This window comes from Aspergillus oryzae, chromosome 1 (genome assembly GCF_000184455.2).
Source record: "Aspergillus oryzae RIB40 DNA, chromosome 1".
In the NCBI taxonomy this organism is placed as follows: Eukaryota; Fungi; Ascomycota; class Eurotiomycetes; order Eurotiales; family Aspergillaceae; genus Aspergillus; species Aspergillus oryzae.
Genome location: NC_036435.1, coordinates 3,103,300 through 3,124,388, shown reverse-complemented (window position 1 = coordinate 3,124,388; position 21,089 = coordinate 3,103,300). Strand labels below are relative to the sequence as shown.

At 48.7% G+C, this 21,089-nt stretch overlaps 5 protein-coding genes across 5 annotated transcripts; 3 read left to right on the top strand and 2 right to left on the bottom strand.

The window, feature by feature from the left end:
- Positions 1–27: 27 nt before the first annotated feature.
- On the bottom strand, positions 28–1,589 carry gwt1 (putative GPI anchor biosynthesis protein Gwt1; the record flags this gene model as incomplete). The annotated part of the gene is made up of 2 exons (XM_001818141.1): positions 28–1,434; positions 1,494–1,589. 2 exons carry the CDS (start codon positions 1,587–1,589, stop codon positions 28–30), a joined length of 1,503 nt encoding a protein of 500 aa, XP_001818193.1.
- Positions 1,590–4,717: 3,128 nt separating this feature from the next.
- AO090005001247 (uncharacterized protein) lies at positions 4,718–5,784 on the top strand (the record flags this gene model as incomplete). The annotated part of the gene is made up of 3 exons (XM_023238411.1): positions 4,718–5,099; positions 5,173–5,628; positions 5,690–5,784. 3 exons carry the CDS (start codon positions 4,718–4,720, stop codon positions 5,782–5,784), a joined length of 933 nt encoding a protein of 310 aa, XP_023089284.1.
- Positions 5,785–6,665: 881 nt separating this feature from the next.
- Positions 6,666–8,148, bottom strand: AO090005001248 (acyl-CoA dehydrogenase; the record flags this gene model as incomplete). Its single annotated transcript, XM_001818143.3, has 3 exons — positions 6,666–7,032; positions 7,100–7,948; positions 8,051–8,148. The coding sequence occupies 3 exons, from the start codon at positions 8,146–8,148 to the stop codon at positions 6,666–6,668; spliced, it is 1,314 nt and encodes a 437-aa protein (XP_001818195.1).
- Positions 8,149–9,965: 1,817 nt separating this feature from the next.
- On the top strand, positions 9,966–11,526 carry AO090005001249 (senescence-associated domain-containing protein; the record flags this gene model as incomplete). Its single annotated transcript, XM_001818144.3, has 2 exons — positions 9,966–10,584; positions 10,637–11,526. 2 exons carry the CDS (start codon positions 9,966–9,968, stop codon positions 11,524–11,526), a joined length of 1,509 nt encoding a protein of 502 aa, XP_001818196.1.
- Positions 11,527–16,963: 5,437 nt separating this feature from the next.
- AO090005001250 (putative serine/threonine protein kinase (Kin4)) lies at positions 16,964–19,961 on the top strand (the record flags this gene model as incomplete). The annotated part of the gene is made up of 3 exons (XM_023238390.1): positions 16,964–17,923; positions 18,006–19,593; positions 19,789–19,961. The coding sequence occupies 3 exons, from the start codon at positions 16,964–16,966 to the stop codon at positions 19,959–19,961; spliced, it is 2,721 nt and encodes a 906-aa protein (XP_023089285.1).
- Between the last annotated feature and the right edge of the window lie 1,128 nt (positions 19,962–21,089).

Sequence of the window (21,089 nt, the reverse complement as noted above, 5' to 3'; positions counted from 1 at the left end):
ATTTATTAGATAGGCAATTCTATAATTTCACAGGCTGAGCTTGATGTTAGCTCTGTCCAATGCCAGTGCGACGCCGGTTATCATGGCCACATATGCGATCAAGACTACCATGGCATGCGCAGTGGTGACATCGAGTGTGGGGACGCTCAGATTCACAGCTCCCGTGAGGAGGTTTGCTACGAGAAACAATGCTAGTCCGTTCTTGTTGAAGGCTGTCATAATGCGGCTTGTCGCAAATGATGTCCGTTCGAGTTCACCGTCCTTGCCAGTTTCCCGGTGGATAGAGGGAAAGAAAGTACTCTCGAGGAGACAGAAAAGGAAGAGTTGAGCATTGTTGAAGGCAGATACCCAGAGCACATAAGGCATATTTGCTAGACGGCGCGAAACTGGGATTCCGGCCCCCAAACCCATAGCATGCGTGGAATTAAACACGAAAAGAGTTGTCCAAACCAGAGTTTGCAGTCCCAGGCTTATAAGCACACTCTTTCTGGCTTGTTGAGGTGACCGTGACGCCGACGTTCCGCGCGGGATGATTCTGATGCCAATCGCACGCCCAGTAAGGAAGATCGCAAGGTATCCAAGAAAGGAGAAAACACCTTCCCGGTTTTTAGAAAGCAGATCCGGCCCACGGGGAGAGACAAGAATGTAACTCTTAAGGTCTGTCGATTCCAGGGCTACCTGATACAGGACCACAATACCCAGGGACAAGATCTCGTAGGATGGAATAATTGCAGCTAGGGCGTCGAAGATCTCCACAAATGGGGGCAGGAGGCCCAATGTGAAGAAGAAGTTCCAGTGCACTCCGTACTCCGTTACATGTTCTGCATAGTCGAGACCTTTGACGCTATATAACCGGACCAATCCAAGCACGAGCAAAGGGATTGAATGTCGTGCGGAGGCTGCCAGCCTCTGCCACAGACCAGCCTTCTTAGAATGACTGTTTCGACCTTTAAGAATCGAGCGAGCAGAGACCACTCCGCTCGAAAATACAAATGATCCAACCCCAAGATCCATGAGCGATGTGCCCCAGTTCTCAGCCTTCGCGAACCGCCGAGGGAAGATGCGAAAGTCAACCGCTAAGATAGCAACGCAAGTAATGACCATCATGGCGGCACGATATGTTGTGAGAAACGGGTGAACGGGCAATGGTTCGGGCGAGTCAGATGCATGCTTTGGGGTATTCTTCTTAGCTGCGGCTGATGGGCGCGGAGGTTTAGCTTTCTGTTGCGTGCGGGAAGGCGTCGAAGTGAAAAGTAGTATGAGAGCCGGAAGGGCTAGGAGGATATTTAGGGTCCATGGCGCAGATGAATAGAGTGTAGTTGCAAAGAGAATGGGCAACACGTTCAGGAAGAAGTCGGTGACTAATGCTAGCGCACCATAGGGGATGAAGAAGGAAAGACGAGACTGGAGCACCGACCAGAGAAGAACGGAGGTCTGGTTGGTTAAGTGTATTAGCCGAGGTGCAGTAGAGCAAGGTCAAGAGCGCCACTCACAGGAGCAACGAGGGTGACAGCGTTGATCTCCAGGATGCTTCCACCTGCGAGATTCGACACGAACGCCTCTTTTCGAGCTTTATAACTCGAATCCATGTTTCTGAGCCTATGCGTTAAAGCTTCCTTCTAGTGGCCTCCTCGATTCGATTCAGTTCTGGAGATTTGGATTTAATCTCGTCATCAGTCGGCCCATACCAAACGAGAAGCTGCACATTCGAGGGGGAAAAGCTATCGGATAAGATGATGACAACTTGCAATCGGAGTGCATCAAAGCATATGCCTGTATGTTACTGTACGGTACACAGGTAGCAATATTGGCAGGGGCATGCGGGGCTGTCCATTGTTACGGCGTATGGTAATTCATTACACCAGTTGCTTTTCCCTTCAAATGGCAATTGTTCACTGCCCGCAATTGATCGATCAGTCATCTTCTGCCAACTTCCACGCAATTCCCTGTTGCTTTCCTTGAACAAGCCAGCCTCTCAAACGCTGGCAAGAGCCATAGCTAAACTGACTCGCTGGCATCCTCTTCTTGAAACAAAGGCCACGTTGCTCAATTAATTCTTGCATGGACACCATCCCAGAAGTATATCCCGTCAAGTCGGCATTTGATGGTATGGAAAGGATCGGGAAAAGAAGGCCAAGGGGTGAAGCGGAAGGAAACTAACTTAAAGACCCCTCTCGTACTTAACTTTCCCTTTAGCATCAACTCATGACTCGTGTCCACCAACGTCGGGTTTGTTTTTGTTTTTGTTTTTATTTATTTTTAGTTTCCTCCTTTGAAATCCGAAGTCGCATACCATAGGGCATATAGCTGGCTGGCTACACACTCTGTCTACGTAAGAGACACGAGATTCTAAGATCCGAGACTGGACAACAGTCCATAGGACTTTGACCATGGAAAGTGTCAACCATTGAATGGAGGAAGATTCTCTAGTTCAACACTAGGCTTGGAGCCTGCATCCCAGACCCAACTTACCATGAACCAGTTGCGTGGAGCATGGTCAATGATTGGTACGGGAGCGACGCTACCCTTGCTTTTTTATGGTCAGAAATAGTGACTAACGTTAATAAACCATGAGATTAGAGGCAGGATTAAATTTGAAACAGGGAGGCTTCTCAAAATATCCATATCTGTCATACAAAACCATCTATCGATTCCGGACTCCGCGAAGTCGATCATCGTCGATTTCCAGGAATGTAAACGACCACTTTCGCCAACAAAATAGCGCAGATACTGTTAGGCTATTCTAAAATGTTGTGCAGCAACGATAGGGGCCCACTACACACGGCATTAGTACACCATCCACTGCATGCTATTGTTTAGACCAACTTCACTTGCGCACTCTGGGGCATAATATCGGGGAACCCAACAATGTTTTTACCTCGCTTTTATACGTCATATGTGACATATACTCCGTAAAGGAGATTTCAGCAGTTGGTCTCGGGGACAATGATTCGGAGATTTCAAATAACCGAACGGGATTGTGGGAAAAAGGGGGGCCTCTAAAAAAAATAAAAAAAAAAAAAGGAAAAAAAGAAAAAGGTGGGATCCCTTAATGTACTCCATCGATTATGAATTCTAGACTACTAACCGTCATAGGGACACTTGTGGATGCGTCATGCATCAATTAGGCCTCCTGTTGACTGCGCCGCACCCAAAAAGAGAAATTCGGAATTTCTTTTTCTTTTTTTTTATTGACCACCCCTTCGTTTCCCCCCATCCCTTGGTCATTCTCCCCAGTACTAATGGCGATTTCTTATTAACTTAACTCTCGGGATCTTGTTGGTCCAACAAACTTCTGCCGCTTCTCGATAAGCTGGGCAACCTTTATGGACCCTCCGAATCTTTTCCGCTTCGGCCCAACGAATCGTAGTTAGTCTTGAACGAGCCCATTCGCATGTGGAGTCGATCTACCTGCCTCGTGGTCAGCACCACCCATGGTTTCAAGGGCTCCGTCCAAGATCCGAGAGGGCTACACCCACGCTCCAGTTTGGATACGGCCTTCCATGTTGGGCATAGGAAAGTGATCCGGCTCGTGGCGCTAAGATGGATGACGTACGATTCGTTGATTGACCAAAGAGCTTCTCGTTCATCTGGCAATCGCCAAGACCGGCAGATCCCAGGAATCACTCGCTCTTTTCAAATAAAGGGCAGATGATCGTTTCGGATGCATTCCACGCCTCGTGGGCAAGTGGGCAAGTGGGCAAGTGGGCTCCAGTGTGGGAAACCCTTACGCACGAAATATGGCAGACTCCTTCCTTTTTGCGCAGGGGGTGCAAGAACTGAACCGTCCATTACGGTTCTCAATGTTTCAAATGCCGGTAAATTTCATCGGTCGAAACAATATCGAAGTTTCCTGTGGCTCTGGATTTTCTTGGAGGATTTAGCCAGTCTCACCATGTGGCCTGGGGTTCCTAGGGTCCACCTGTTGATAGATTCTGTTTGTACGGCTATCGGCTCGATAAAATTTCAAGAAGACCGAAGTTCTCTCTAGAAGCAGTGCCAGCGAGCCCAATTCGATACATGGGTAGCGCGGCGCAGTATCACTATGCATGACTGGTTCCGGCCTATCAGAAAGACTCCAGCGTCAAGCAACCCCCAACTATTAGCTAGGGTAGTAGGTAAGGGTGCCGGGGTATTGCTAATTGCAAATTAGAACAGAACTTGTAGGTCGGGAGGGCCGGAAAATGCACATAGCATCGCGCCAGACCCATAGTAATAACTTGTTGGAGGAAATCCGCTACGCCCGTCGTAATCGACGCCCCCTCTCACAGGGTTTTCTGTCCTCTGCGCACGCCCATTGGCGTTTTTCACGGCAGAGGGACCGTTGTTGAACAGGGGGGTTTTATTGTTGGGAGCTCATCTGCTTGGGAATCGACCCTTACTCTTAGCGACAATCTGGAGACCCAAGCTATTAGGTATTTTAGGCCCAGAATGTGCCTAGTTCCAAAAGTACCCGGCCAGATGAGGCTTTGCGGGCTCACCTTCCCGCAAGAACGAGCCTTTTTCGTGGCCGTCACAAAACGAAGGGTACATACAACCTCTTCTCTATCCACCCGCTTTCTATCAAGTGGTTCCTCCCTCGTTCGCTTGGGCATGCACACCATATTTTAGTGCGATCCACGCACATGGCACAACCATAGTCGCATCCTGAGGTCCTGGATGATACGATCCCTGTAGCCCGCCCCAGAAACTGGGATGTATCACATTCATCTCTCCGATGTTTATGCTTGTCATCCCCAAGGACGCACTGCCCCCCTCCCTCGGACACTCACTCGGTTACTATAGCAAGCACATGATGGCTTCCATTCCAGACCCCCAGCCTAAGAAACGAGAGTCCCGTGCTGGGACGCGAAAGGTGACGTCTCTCTCAGCTGAACAACTCGAAATAAAGCGCGCCAACGATCGGGAGGCCCAAAGGACTATTCGTCAGCGGACAAAGGAGCACATCGAACGTCTGGAGCACCAAGTAGCGGAGTTAAAATCGAAAGGGGAACAATATGATCATGTCGTCCGAAGAAACACTGCTTTAGAAAACGAGATCAGGGCTTTAAAACAACAGCTATCTCTGGCAAGAAGCGGACAAGCCTATTCAGGCCCAGGTGTGTGTCATCGTCCTTGCTGCTTGTCGTGTGGTGCGGTTGCAATGCGACCATGACTGACTGTTTGGAGCAGCCGAGGGCTCATACAATACTCCTTCCGGACCAGTGCTTCCTTCTCAATTCACAGAGCCCTTGAGTGTAAACCCAGTTTCCAGGACCCCATCGGCTCTTTCAACCTCTAGCCAGGTCTCCGTTGCGCCTGACTGGCAACAGTACGGTTCCACAGGGTCACCATCTATCTGTGAATCGTCGGACGCAGATTACTCGAACAGGGTAGAACCTTTTATGTTCGAAGGACAGTTACAAACGTCGAACCCGATGACTGTTGCAGCACCCCAAGCTAGCTTCAATCCCCCTAGCGGCCATCCTCCTGAGCCCGGTCTCCACTCATATTCACACTTATACGCAGGAAGTGGTCCCAACCAAGTGCGCCGAGGGGAGCATTCACACAACCCTCAACACGTCGTGCAATGTGCGACGAGTCAACGCTCAATGTCCGTGCCAACTATCCCGTCAGAAAGGGAACTTCGTGGGTACCCCGTCATTCACGCCGCCCAACAATATCAACAAGTACCGGAACATCCCCAAAGAAACGATTACAGCTATGATTGGGCTCGTCGACAGTGATACTGTTGGCAAGTGGTCGTTCAAGGAGGTATATCTTAATTGTGTAATTGTGGCCTAAATACCTATGAACAAGTTGGGCACTGATACCCAATACGCGATGATATTATCGTATGGTTCACGCACGACCCAAGCAATCGACCTTCCATACCGTGTCCACGGGGTATCAAATGCGTGCCCCGGTTTTAACCGCCCCTTGCCATGGTAACTAATACTTCCATCGGTTCAAATGCAAGGTCTTTGAATGGCACCTTGCTCACTATCGCTGTGTCATCCAGACTCAGCAACACAAGCTATAGCGGGCTACCTTTTCTTATCATAATTGTGATAGCCTGGAGTATAATACCTAGAAACCGATCAGTCGCCCGCCTGACGGAAATGATTAATGATGATAATTGCCAAACCATATACGTTACGAAATCTTGAAATGAATATGTTCTGTGTCCCAGTGAAGGTTTCTCGGGAATTCGCGATACCGCGAATACGTACTAGGTTTCCTCAGAGATTTGTTCGAACACAGCATGAGCTCTGCAACAAGGAAATGAATTATGCAGTATATTCCTTCGGCATATGTTCCGGTGCTGACGCCTTCCACCCCACCTAAGGCCAACTGTAATGTAAGGGACAAACTAGTATGCCCAGCCTTATCGAAGGGGGATTCGACTTATCAGATAAAACCTATCACACCAATCTACGGCAAAAGTCTGTTCATAAATAAAATGCTTAACAGGGGTTTTTTTTTTTTTTTTTTTTTTCCTTTTTAAAAGAAAACAGAGAAAAAGTAAACCAAATGCTAGTTTATCATACAAATTTTTCATAACTCTAATATAAGCCGGAGTGTATCATGGATCTTGCGGTCATCAAGTGACTACATCCCTCAAAGATGTACGCCAGGTATCTAGCAACACCAACAGAATAACAAGGGTTCGCATTTAGTTAGGTTTAGTTAGTATACTGCTTCTGCAGAAGTTTCGCGATGGTCTGCAGCTGAATATTGCTGGTTCCTTCGTAGATAGCGCCGATCTTGCTATCACGGAACATCTTCTCTGCGATACCCTCGCGCACGAAGCCCATTCCGCCCATCCATTCTACTGCAGAGCCAGATACGCGACCTGCAACCTGTGAGGCATAGAGCTTGGCCATCGCGGCGTCCTGGACGAAATCTTGACCTGCTTCCTTCTTCCGTGCGGCGTTATAGACCAGAGCACGTGCTGCAGCAATTTCGGTGTAGGCCTGAGCCAACTGATGCTGCATGCCTTGGAAGGTTCCAATGAGCTGACCAAACTGACGGCGATCATTCCAGACATAGCTGTCATCGAGAGTTAGTAAAGATTCCTCGGCATGATGTAGATAAAGTACGTCAGGGCTGTCCTTACCGAGCAGCGTTTTCCCAAGCACCCAGTGCCAAACCAGTCATCTGGGCAGCAATACCAATGCGACCCTCGTTAAGAACGCTGATGGCATACTTGTAGCCCTGTCCTTCTTCACCCAGGAGGTTGCTCTTGGGAATCACCACGTCGTCGAAGTTGAGAACGCAGGTGCTGCTGGCGCGGATTCCCAGCTTCTTCTCCTTCTTGGCAATAGAGAACCCGGGCGTGTCCTTCTCGACAATAAAGGCAGTGATACCCTTGTACCCTTGGCTGGGGTCAAGGTTAGCGAAGACGATGAATACACCAGACTCCATGGCGTTGGTAATCCACATCTTCGAACCATTCAACTTATATCCATCGGAAAGCTTCTCGGCCTTGGTTTGCAGAGCGAATGCATCCGATCCAGACGCAGGCTCAGACAGACAGAATGAGCCCACAGTGCCGGTAGCCAACTTGGGCAACCACGTCCGTCTCGCCTGGGCATCACCGTATTTCATAATAGCCGTGTTCACGAGTGTGTTATGGACGTCGACCATGACACTGACACTAGGGTCAATTCTCGCCAATTCCTCAATCGCCACGATGGCAGATGTGAAGTTCATGCCGGCTCCACCGTATTCCTCGGGAACCTCAATACTCATCAACCCTTGCTCGAACAGCTGCTCGACAATGGCGGGGTCCATGGCTTCCGCCTCATCCATATCTCGGACCTTAGGTCCAATCTGCTCCTGAGCGAACTTTGACACTGTGTCGGCCATCATTGACTCTGTTTCGGAAAGAAGGGTGATCGGGGTCGGTGTCAGAGTGGACAAGTCGACATCCCGCCGGCGGGATGTGGTAGAGAACGCATGGGTACTGTTCATTCAACGGTAGTTAGTGATAAGTACATGCATATGCATTTTGAGAGTCTATGTCATTGGACAAAGCAGTAGTGAGCGAGCCACTAGAGAAACACACCTCCGAGCTAAATGAGAAGGCAATGGCCGTCTTGCGGCCATGCGGAACGAGGGAGTAGTCCGGCACAGAGGCCGCAACGCGCGGGTGATGGACGCCATCGCAGGGAACCGAAATAGGTAAGTTAAAACTAGCTAAAGGCACGGAATCAAATGCTTGAGTACACAGAAAAGAGGGGGAAGAGAAAAGAGAACAGAGGTGAGCTGGGGAAGAAGAGGGTGTTGGAGCGAAATCACGAGGGCGCTGCTGATGAACCTCGGTTAACCGCGGCTGCCCCCAGCATGTAAGCTTGCTTCCCCATGGGTTGTCCGCGGCCTTGCCTTCAACGGCCCGCGGGACCAGGATTTCCTCTTCAGTATCAAATTCGCTTTACTACGGAATGAAGATAACTTTCAGATGATCTACGTACTTTAGTGGCATGGTCTACTCCATTGTTCAATACTGACCACTTTCTCCGGATCAAATGCTTTCGACTGAGCGAAGTAGTACCCCCTCTGATTCGCCACAAGTCGTTTCCCAGTCTTGTCATCTATAAAATCGCAATTGTAGTGCGTATGTCCAAATGCCCAGAGACACACTTGAGTATTCTTCCAACATGGTTCTTACGCGATATCTGTTGCAAATCCGGAAGAGATAGGGCTGTTGGCATGTACGGGGTCAACAGCCGCTGCCGCAAGGGTTGGACTATGATGGCTGAATATCACTATCTTGCGACGGGGTTCCGACCTCACAATATGAGAAACCTGATCGTTAAGCCATGTTCGGTCAGCCTCATGGACGGTGCAATGGGCTTCAACAGTCCAATCCTCGCTGTGATAAAAATCATTAAGGCCAAAGCTAACATGAGTTTCTTGGCTCTTGGGGACCCTCGAATATAGTATGCAGCCCAGAACGGTAATATGAGGGGAGATATCGTAGCGTGCCTGATCCATGAACACGAACTTCCCCAGCTACTGACCCTCGTGCGTTCGTTTCTGGTTAATGGTGGTAGAAAACCTTTGCATTTTTTTTTTCCTCGCAGTCGCCCAATTAGAATGGTAAGGCTCGTGGTTCCCTAAGAGGAAAAAGACGATCTGGAACTTTTGGAGCTGAGCTTCAAGAAAGATAAATAACCCATTGTCTTTGATATTGCCGATATCTCCCAGAATCGCCAGGTAGGGCGCTTGGGGAGCGATGTCAAACAAATCTTACGCCTCAGGGGCTTCGAGGTGGAGGTCAGACAGAATCTGAAAAGACGCCATTTGATGCCAAGATATCTATGTCTTAAGAGCTGAGGTTTAAGCGCCAATAATACTAAAAACACTGGAGCTTGTGACTGAAATAGCACTGCCTAGTAGTTACGCGGTACTGTTGGGAAAGATCACGTCTTTGGTTTGCGGAAGGATTCCCGACCAGCAAGAGGCACATCCAGCGAACAACAAAGACAGAATATTCAGGAATGTCCCAACAGACGAAATAATCACATGCAAATTGCTGGGTGAAGTTTGTTTCCATTCGGTTCAAGCCACTCATGACAAAAGACGTTCGAATCTGTGGCGGTGCATTCTTCATGACCCTGTGGCGCAGCAATGTTGGGACCCAAAAGGGGTAAAGGGGTGACCCAATGCTTATCTAATCAAGAGTACAGTGTCACTTTCACAACGTCATTGGCTATGACGACGCGCCCCCTCCCGAAAGACCAAGACTTCTCTTGACAGAGATATATTACTGCCTCTGTCCTTGGGAGATTGAATTCCTTTTGATTATCTCTTTTACTGCTACATTAATATCAGTGATTTCTTATTTAAAAACAGGTACACCAGAGCATCCCGTCTCCTTTACACTCAGCGACTGTTATCACTTTCCCCGCAATATCAACAGTCCCCCGCTTTTGGTAATAAACAGGGGTACAACTTTTATCTCAGGCTCTATCGATATCATGTCGGGTACCACTCATGACCCTCGCCTTCTCTACAGCGTCAACAACATAACTGCTTTCCATATCCAGAATGGCGAAGAAACCGAGCTCACTCCATCGGGGCCTCAAACCCTTTCCCTTCTAATGGTTCCGACAAGTGCTTCTACACCTCAAAGCTCTCACGATGCACCAGCAGAAGAAGATTTCTATCTTCATCTTAATCTCCCTCCAGAGCTAGATCTGGCACTTCCCGCCTCTACACAGATCTATCACCAGCCGCCAAACAGCTATTTGATCCCCCGCTGGGATTTGGGTCCAGATGCAGGCGCGTTCATTCGCATACAATTTCCGGCTATTGGGAGCGGCCCTGATAAGGTATCTCAGGAAGATGTGGATACTTTTGAGACCATTCTAGCACAATGTACCGCATTTCTGGAGCGTGCAGCCCCACCGAAAGAACATGCTCCGTACAACCCAGCAGACTTTGCGCCAGGTGCAGGTTATGTCTCGTCTACGAGCCCTGATCAGAAGGACCCTCATGGACGGATAGTGCTCGTTGATGAAGAAGATGGCAGTGTTGTTGGTGAAATGGAAGGGTATGATGTGGTTGAGAAACCTGGCGTGAAGCCCGGCTCTAAGAGTAAGTCAGCAATGTTTTCTGTAGGCGTTACCCATGGTTAACTTTTCAATAGGGCCTGTGGAGGTAGAACTTCCTACAGAAGGTGAAGGTAACAAAGTCAGCGTCAGCAACGTGTCTGAGGAATACTTGCAGATGGCCCGGCACCCTGCGTATAAGGACTCAACATTGGTCCAAACTTCTGCTACTGCCTCTCGTCTGATCGTGACTGGTTCTTCATATGTTGCCAATCTGATGACCAGTGGGGCGGAAACCTTTACTAAGAAGACCAAACCTAACCCGAAGCCAATGACGTTCTCTGAGGCTACTCACTCAAGGGTTCGTAAGGTTGGAAATCTCACGCATGGTGCCGCTGGCATCTCAGCCAAGACTGTCGGCCAGGTCGGTAAGGTTGCACAGAACTTCGGTGCTTCATTAACCCGTCGCAACCCGGACGCAAAGCGCAAGGGCGACAAGGCAGTGAACGGCGACTACAAGCCGGGCATACTAAACAAATCAATGATCGCATTCTCGACACTGGCGGATGGTATTGAGCAGAGTGCCCGCACCGTACTAACCCATGGCTCTGCTGCTGCCAGTACGATGATCGGACATCGGTATGGAGCTGAGGCTGGCGCTGTGGCGAGCGATTTGACTGGGGGCGTGAAAAATGTGGGACTAGTCTACATCGATGCCACAGGGGTCAGCCGTAAGGCAGTCCTCAAATCCGTAGCTAAGGGTATGGTTGTCGGGCGCATGCGCAACGGACAACAAGTTCTGGTCGGTAGTGGTGATGGCGGTGATGTTCCCCCGGCTGCAGGAGGCCGGAGCAATATCACCTCAGGGTCAGGTGGACGTGGTTCCGTTGCAAGACGTCCATCTCCGACCCCTACACCACCGCCCGCCTATGGTGCGCCGAACACAACGTCGCTCGGAGGAATAAGCATGTCAGGGGGAAAGCATTAAATAATGCATGATATACAGGGATTTGGGGATATTTCTTGACTTTGTATTGTTTTCCTTTCTTCCTTTTGTTTTTGAAGAATTGGAGCTAAATACTGTGGTCATGGGCTCATGACCTTGTTATCATGTGGAGCTTGATGTCAGTTACAGCGAGCCTAATGTTTAAAGTTGAACTTTCTGTACATACATATTATGGAAGATACCTTATGTCCAAGATACATACTAGATATTCGAAAAGGACTATACGTTCTAAGCATTGAACACAATAAGTCTCATGAATCTATCTTCTTCGTTCTGCCTTGTCATGTAGAGAGTAGGTTCCCTTTGATCAAGGCCCGCTCTCCCGCCTATCAATAGTCAAGTACGGAGTACGTAGAAATACTTATCTCCGAATCGCCGCCTCTCTACTCACTGGGTGGATACCTCCCATACCAAGCTACGTAAGAGAAACCTTCTCCGCAGTAGGGCTGCTGCTAAGTGGTCCAAATGTTCAGCCAATATTTGAGTTGGAACATATTCCATTGGCAATGAGTGCACAATTAGTAGAATTGATAAACTTGCCACCTTTAGGATAGACGGCTCGTATAGTTATTTTTGTATTTATTTAGCTTTTACAGTAAGCACGTTAAGAACAATTCTATACTGAAAGTATTGTACTAGCTGTTTTATGCTATGGTGGGAACTCTAAAGTCCCGGGGGCATGGGCACTCAAAGAACTGCAATGTTTAGAAAACCACCCCTGATATTGGCTTTCAAGAGATAATTATATAAGGACTCGTTCTCTGACATAGATACTCCACCTATAAACAGATGCTTTGTTATTCTACCAGGTAGGTGCCGTGTTGTTCATCTGGATGTTTCAAACTCACTATAATCAAAAGTGTCAAAACATGAAAGCCACCGTCATATCTATCCTCATCCTTTCTTTCTCCTCCAACGTTGCAAGGTAATCCGCCGCCCGCCCAGCGGCCAAGACTACGTCCTCTAGCTCAGAAGGAGGTCTCGCCTTTACCAGGTGTTAGTCAACCAAACCACGAGATGATCGCAGATCGCATAACTGACTATAGACAAGAACTGTCTCATAGTGACGGTACCAGCGAAGGCAGATGAAAGGCCGAGGAAAATATGCAAAATTGTAGAAGGATCGAAGTACCAGGCAGGGTTTCACATACTCAGCAAAGTCAGCGAATATTCTTGTGATGCTGAAACTCCGGTAAGACAGCCGCTAGTATGTTATATTGTCTGTGGACTAATTGTGGTAGTGCACCCAATCGAGAAGCGATTGCTTTGTTAGACTAACTTATGTCCCGGAAGAGGGTGTAAGTCAGATAGTGGGAGTAACATGTCATTGACGACAACGGAGAATAAGAGATCGAAAGACAGAAGGAGAACGCCAGTTGGTAGAAAACTGGATGCATTAGGACTAAGTATGACGTACATATTTAAAGCGATTGAATATGCTTAACTATGTATATGCATAAGGCGTAATGCCTGTGTCACTCCATGTGGGTTCAAAGGGGATCTGTACTTGTATATAAAGATGATCACAAAACAATCCAGTGGTAAATTTTGGGGATAGATCTAGCTTGTGCGATAGAGAGTGAAACTCCCAAACTAGTAGCACATGACTGTAGTAGCAGTCTATGAGCTGCGTTTTCTTATAATGGGTCTCGCCACTTCTAAGAGGGTCTGGTGTGAGCGCCCAGGAACCGCAGATCCATTGGCATTTGTTCATTGCCCGTAGGGCGATCCTGGAGGCGAAAGTTAAAAGGTCGGCTAATCTGAGATTGCCCTGGATTGTCCGGAGTAAATTAAGGCGGATTGAAAATGGAAAAGTACAACACAATGTTTCCACGGAGAAGTGTTGATGACGAATTCTTCCGAGTGTATATGCCTCGCCATTTATCTCCTTTATTGGAATGAATTGCTCTTAATGCTGGGATGTCCTTGCTGGAGGAGGCCAGCCCTGAATATCTTATAATCTACTGCCACTGTGTACATATACACCTATGCATTACTGCACTACTAGTGTCAATTTTCACTCATCGAGCTAAAGATCATGTTGAATTATGACAGGGAACCTTAAATCCGGGACAATTAAGATCTGCTCTGGAATGCGGGACGTAAAGAATGAAGATAAGATAGATCGAAAATATGATCGATAAACCAAGGGATATAGAATTTAAGCTCACGAAAACATAAAAATTCCGATTAGTTAACCATCTATCCAAGCACAATTGGTGGGCAGAATGAACTCTGGGTCAGTGACACCCCTACCATGGTTGAGAACGGAGTGGAGGTTGGGGGTAAGGGGGCTGGTCGGTTGTCATAGATACTGGTCGGTTGGGTTTACCGTTTGCTGTAAGTCATTCATTAGGGTAAGATAAAATAGCAGGAGACTAAAAGCCAGCTGAGAAATATGCAAATCAACATCAAATTAATCATAATAAATCCGTGGGTTAGAAGTAGCAGGGGTACGGAGGGCGCCGAACAGGTATCCCCGTCTCAAGGACCAATCAAGAACGGCGGAATCATCGCACTGGCGCTTCAAGATGACGATCGGCTCGCCCCAGAGGCTCTAGTGAACTTGCCGTCCCGGGAGATGAAACAGTGGTTCGCTTTACCCCTGATGACTTGGCAACCCTCATTTCCCTTGGTCGGTCTAATTTGAAGACACAAGGTCTGAATCTAAATCATGGTTCTCTTTAAAAGAAACAAGAAAACAACATCGTTGTCAGAGGAGGTGATATGTGTCTCCATTCCGTATGTGAAGTACGAGACCTACATACTATTATTCCTGTAATCGCACGTACCTTGTGGATGCAGCAGGGTGGATACAGTACCTACTATTAGTTCCCCATCTTGGACCTGTTGATAGGTAACGGTTATTCGGATGCCTTCATGCCTCAGGACGTAGCAAGTGTTGATTGACGACACCCCGGATATTAATCGCTATTAATATCTTAAAATTAGCGCCTATATTATTCCCAGCCCATCAAGGTAAGGGACAAGAACACGTTCAGGCCCTTGAGAATAATGGGTGATCAGGTCATGTTTGCTTTCGGGAATCTTGACTCTCGAGAACCAGAGACACAGCAAGTGGATTATCCTACATTATCCACTCAACTATTCCAGGAACGGCATTCTAAAAGATACTGGTCCATATCCAAGGCCCGGAGATTGAGAATTATCTCTTCCGGTTTATCACAATTACTGGAATGACTTAAATAATTATATGGACTTTCAAACCATGTCATAATCATGATCAATATAAGTCATTAGTGAATTGTTGGATCCATTGACCCGCTGGGGGTGACTGACCGGCTTTTTCTTTTTTTCTTTTTTTCTTTTCTTTTCTTTTTTTTTTTTTGCCCCGGCCAGCAAAGCAACGTAGTCTACTTTGGTTCTAGTTTCTAGTTGTAAGTAAAGTAAGTCAGGTACCAGTACTACTACTGCTACCTTTAGTAGGTACCTTAAGCTAGTACTGGTAACTGATCCGGGAGGGCCAGAAAAAAAGAGGAAAAAAGGAAAAAAGGAAAAAAAGAAAAAAGGAAAAGAGGGTATCCAGAGCTCCAACACATACTCTTCTTACTCTTTCTCTTTCACGGGCTTACTCTTTCTTTCCCTTCCCTCCCAACCATCATCCTTTCCGTCTTTCTTCGTTTCCCTTTTCCTCTCAATTTCTTTTTTTTCTTGTTGTCCCCTTCTTTTCTTTTCCGAATATTATTTTTTTCTCTGGGTTTGTCACTCCTCCCTTGGGTGTCAATTATTTCACCCTTTCGAGGTCCATCCTCTCCCGCTACCCGTTCTTTTTTTGGGGTTTGGTTCACTTCCCGCCGAGCTCTTCATCTCCCCTCGCGCCGCCCCCCTGTCCGCTCTCCGGATCACAGAGGGTCGACCTCCACTAGCGACCACCCCTCTTACCTCTTCTTCAATTCTTTTCCTCCAAGTCGATCATGCTTCTCGTCGCAGCCTACACTCTGCCTTGTCAATTCGTCCAGCAGTGTTGAGCCGGTGAAGCGCCGTGGAAAGAAGACTTTCGCGCCAATCTCGACTTAGTAGGAACGAGACGTGGGCTCGTGGTGGTTGAAATCGCGTCTCCCGAGGCTGCTTCTCCGCCCGCGTTTGTCGGTCTCGTCTCCGGAGTTTCTCACATTCTTTCGAGCCGCAATCCACCCTTAAATTGTATTACCCAACTGGGTAGTAGATAGTCGTGGAGAGAGGTGAATTACGAGAGGCAAATCTGCAGCGCAGATATACCCTACTCGTCTGGCTTTGTGGGTAAGAAAAACGAGAATTTCTATAAAATTTGAGAAAGGAATACGTTGGAAGACCATCAAGCGATCGGTCCTCTTTACGCGCGTGCTTCCATTGCCTCTGTTGACTGGTGGACTCATTGACCTGGCGTCCTCGATATACCAAGAACTACTCGGATTGCCCTTGCCTGTGATTTCATTTGAAATTGTTACGCTGGCGGTTGTCAGTCATCACCCTTGAACACCCCTTATCGGTTGCTCCGACCATCGTTGAACTAACTCAAAACAATAGCTTAGGTGCCCAACCGAACTGACCAGCAGCTAGCACTCAGATCTAGCAGACGATTTTTTACTTAGAAAAAAAAGAAAAAAACAAGAAAACGAAAGAAAGAAAACAAAAAATCACACAACCCTCTGGAGGGCTTAGAAATATCAAGTTCCAACCGCCGATCGCAATTGGTCAATCAAAGTGAAGTGATCACTCAAAACTCTGTGTACGCGCTCGGAGAAGTTGTCTCGGACTGTAACGCAGCACCCCCCCCCTCAGGCACTGCGGCGCCTTGATTAAACGAGGTATGTCGCCTGCTATGCAAACGGTTCCTCATTTCACAACAGCCCACCCCACCACTATTGCTACTTCACATTCCCGTCCGAGCTTTGTATCAGCCTTACACTTCAGTTATGCGTCACGTCATTATTCGAATTCCCATCCAGGGTCGATGCAGCAGCCGTGACCGTTAAATCACACATTCGGAGGTATCATGAACAGTGCGCTAAGTTATCAGCAGCTATATTCTGTCCTGGCCCCGACAGGTTTCTCGGCTATGAACGACCTCCAATCGCAGTCTTTACCACACACCGCTCATGCATCCCCAGCCCTGACCTCGGCGGCACCTGCGCCCGCCCAGAACAACCACCGATCCACCGTATACCCGGACCTTCTCGGTGCACCGCCTGTTCCACCACCGAGGACATCTTCAACCCAGCGGAGTCACGGCTCAAGCGAGAGGGCCCCAGGATCGCGCCACGGGAAGAGCAAAGGTGACGAGCGGAGCACAGACCACCGCGAAAGGAGAAGAGAGGACTCACGGTCCCGGAGACCAGCCCCGAGAACGTCCGAAGACCAGTCTGGAGGAACGGGAGAGGTGAATAGTCGAAGCCCGGCAGCTTCGTCTTCTGCGCCCATGCGCTCGGGAAACCCCGCGGAGGCGTTCCCGGGCCAAGGGACCTTGGTCAAAGAGTCGAGCACATTGATCAATCAAGTCTTAGTGAGCGACCCATCGGTGGACATCGAGCGAGAACAGGTCCGACAAGCCGGTACATCAGTATCTCCGTCGACTGATGGTACTCCAACCCCTGGGCTGGGCTTGGTGGGTAGTGACGGCGTGGATGATGGAGGTCGCGGCGGGCTGCGGAGTCGGCATGATTACAACGAGAATTCGATTAAGCGGAAGGAGACAACATTCGGTCAGTACATTTTGGGTCAAACGCTTGGAGAGGGTGAGTTCGGGAAAGTGAAGCTGGGGTGGAAGAGGGATGGCAGTATTCAAGTGGCTATCAAGCTGATCCGGAGGGAGTCTCTTGGATCGAACCCCAGCCGGCTACCTAAGATATATCGGGAAATCTCGATCTTGCGCGATCTTTCCCATCCCAACATCGTCCGGTTACATGAAATGGTGGAGACCGATAAGCACATTGGTATCATCATGGAATATGCGTCCGGGGGCGAACTTTTCGATCATATCTTGAATAACCGGTATCTCAAAGACAATTCTGCTCGACGTCTCTTTGCGCAGTTGGTATCTGGTGTCGGCTACCTCCACAAGAAGGGCATTGTCCATCGAGATCTAAAGCTTGAAAACTTACTGCTGGATCGAAACCGTAACATCATCATCACAGACTTCGGTTTCGCAAATACCTTCGATCCGCTGGATGAGCTAGGAGAGGAGATCGAATATAATCTGACGAACAAGGAGTTTGTAAAGAGGATGCGACTTGACAAGCCCAATGCGAAGGGCTTAAGGCGTGGTGATTTGATGCAAACTAGCTGTGGGAGTCCCTGTTACGCTGCACCAGAGCTTGTTGTTAGCGATTCGCTGTATACCGGACGCAAAGTGGACGTTTGGAGCTGCGGTGTCATCTTGGTAAGAACCTGGGCCGATAGCGTTTTTCCTTTGTTTAAATCCTCCCTACACGCTGAAGAAGCTAATATGTCTGCCGGCTTAGTATGCAATGCTTGCTGGCTATCTGCCATTCGATGATGACCCCGCCAATCCGGACGGTGATAATATCAACCTCCTCTATAAGTATATTGTCACGACGCCTCTCACGTTCCCCGAGTACGTGACTCCACATGCCCGTGATCTCTTGAGACGAATATTGGTTCCAGATCCGCGGAAACGAGCAGATTTGTTCGAGGTTGCACGGCATAGCTGGCTTAACGAGTACTCGCACATTGTGTCACACATAACTAGCAGTACAACCAAGGTTGCTGATATTGCTACTACGACTGTTTCTCATGGTACGACGCTCTCGGGACATGTACGCTGTTTACCTGCTAATTCGTTGCCTCGATCAGAACAACCCAAAGAGGCCCCATCCCTCGGGCGCAGCGCGTCGGTTAGAGAGCCTCCCAAAACCTACCAAAGCACAGTCCCCTCTCTGGGTGCTCTTGTTCACCATGCTGGCAATATCTCACAGGAACAACCTGCCGAAAGCTCTAAGACTCCCCGGGACACGAAACGGAGAACCGTCCAGGTCGAATATGTTGCTCCTTCGTCTCAGACTACGAGAGGGGAGGGCATGGGATCAGCCACGGCGGGCCCATCGAGTGCTGCTGAAACTGCTGAACATGTGCCCACTGGAGCAAGGTCAAATAGCCGAGATGCTGAGACTGTCTCACCTACCAGTGGCGTACCGCAAGACGCGCCTATGGCGCCAAGCGCACAGGCTGGAGACTCAAAGGCACAGCGCCCGCAATCTGGGCATTTGCCTCGCTCAACTTCGGACTCGACAGCACTTACGGGAGCGGGGACAATGCCCCAACCACATTCCATGCGGCCTACCACTGGTGCATCCATGTCTTCATTCAATACCGGTCGTTTGCCATCGCGAGGATCCTACGGACAGCCCGTAGCTCCCACTGTAGCGGCAACCAATGCGCATGGTCGGCTGGCACAACCGAAGAGCAAGCAATATGTCATCTCGAACCCCATCCCTCAGGATCCTTCCCAACCGGCTGCGGCGTCGATTGGTCGTCCGAGCACCCAGGCTCTTCCTGCAAAGTTCAATACAACCCCCCGACAAGAACCCCCGAAAGGCCACAAGAGATCAAATACTGTCTCAGGGATTGGCGAGAAATTGTTCGGGCGGTCTGGGTCCATTTTTGGAGGACGTGGTGGGCAGGCAAATGCTCGTCAAAAAAGCGGCAAACGTTATCCTCCTACAAGTATGAAAGATCCGTATGGTGGTGATATGCCCCGGATGTCTATGGATTCACGGCGGTCCATGCAATATGGATCAAACCGGAAGACGAGCGAAACAGGTGGTGAGAGTCGGCCTCGTAGATTCTCCCTCTTGCCGGCATCATTCTCTCTCAAGGGTCTTTCTTCGAGCAGATCTCAGACCCCCGATGAAGAGTCACAAGTCGATCGCTCCACGGATAATCGGGCTCAGCAAAAACCATCAACCGGGGAACTACGACCCCGCGCACGTGCGACCAGCCACGGAACACAAGATGCAATAGGAGTCATGCCAGAAGGGGCACCGGCAGATGAGGTCTTCGTCCAAGATGAGCCCATCAACTACCAGGCCCGTATTGATGAGCAGTTTGCGGTGTTGCATGGAACCCAATCTGCGACGTATCAACCAACGTCCTACTCGGCTGAGCAGGTGTACCAGAACGACAACGATCACTATTACCGGAACCAATACGCCAACCACTCGACACCAAATTACTACGAAGAATACAATGGCCCATATGACAGCGCGCCTCGGCAATCTACGTCAGTTTCCCGACCTACAAGAGGGGCCAGTGTCCTACAGAAAAATCATCGGAAATTTGCCGATGCCTATGAGTACGAGCGCGATTCATCACACCATTCCGGCAGCTCTGGTGCGGCCAGAAAAGTGATGGATTTCTTCCGTCGACGAGCGAAGTCGAGGGCTGCCGATGACAGGTAGATTAAGAGCATCTTTGTTTATTTCTTTATTTCTCTTCGACCAACCCCATAGGTTAACATGTCGACATCTTGGTGTTCCCATGCAACACCAATCAAGACAAACAGGCTATTCTTGTTGTTGGCTTCACCCCTGTATTACGGGACTCGAATTTTGTGAAGGGGTCCAACAACTTTTGACACATCCCACCACACGTTGCCCAGACGCCGTGTCGTCCACACAGGACTTTAGAGCTTCCACACGCATCTCGATTGAACATCTCACTTGGAAGGAGGATTCGAGTCGACCAGGCTCTTAGATTCCCAACAATACAGAGAGGCTATTTGGATACCCCATGATACCCAGCAGCTTTCGTCCCCTTCTGTTGCAGCTATCGGTTTGTCCTCTCTTGTACCAGCAACCTTTGTTCCCGCATACATATCCATGTCTAGCCTTTTATTTTATTTATTTTATTTTTCCTTTGTCAGAATAAATTTTTTAGTTCCTTTGTTCAAATTTTGTTTCTTTCCCTGTTATTATAGCCCTGACTGTAAATTGATCCCGTCCATTTTTCTTTTTATTTTGAGCAGCTTTTTTTGCTTCTTGTCTTCACTGTTACCAAGTCACGGTCCTCCTGAGAGAGGGGTTTTTGATATGACACGGCGGACATCTTAGCTGAGCAGGACTATTTGAGGGTAATTTAATATGTTTACTATCCATTGGAGACCTCTCGCGTGCGACTCATGGTCGTCTTCCCCATATCCCCCCTTTAGATATACCGATTTTTGTTTGATAGCGGTGACTACTTTCATGGTTGAGCATATGCATGGAGCCGGGGCTTATGCTGATCTGCTTCTGTACTATGGCAAATCCCCGCATGTTTACTTTTAGTGCAATAACATCTTGATTGGAAGATTTCGTAACTCTATCTGAAAGTCCTACACTGCCTAACACCGTCTCGGAGATCTATGAATAGATCCTCAAGTAATAACTCTCCCGTTAACTGTTTTCGCAACGGCATCTATAGTGAACACTAAGCGCCGAGGCGAACGGGGCGGAGCATGTCTTTGGCCCCATACAAACGAATGGAAGTAAGTCACAAGAACAACGGGAAACAACATGTACAACCAATATTGGACCCAATTTTGGGGC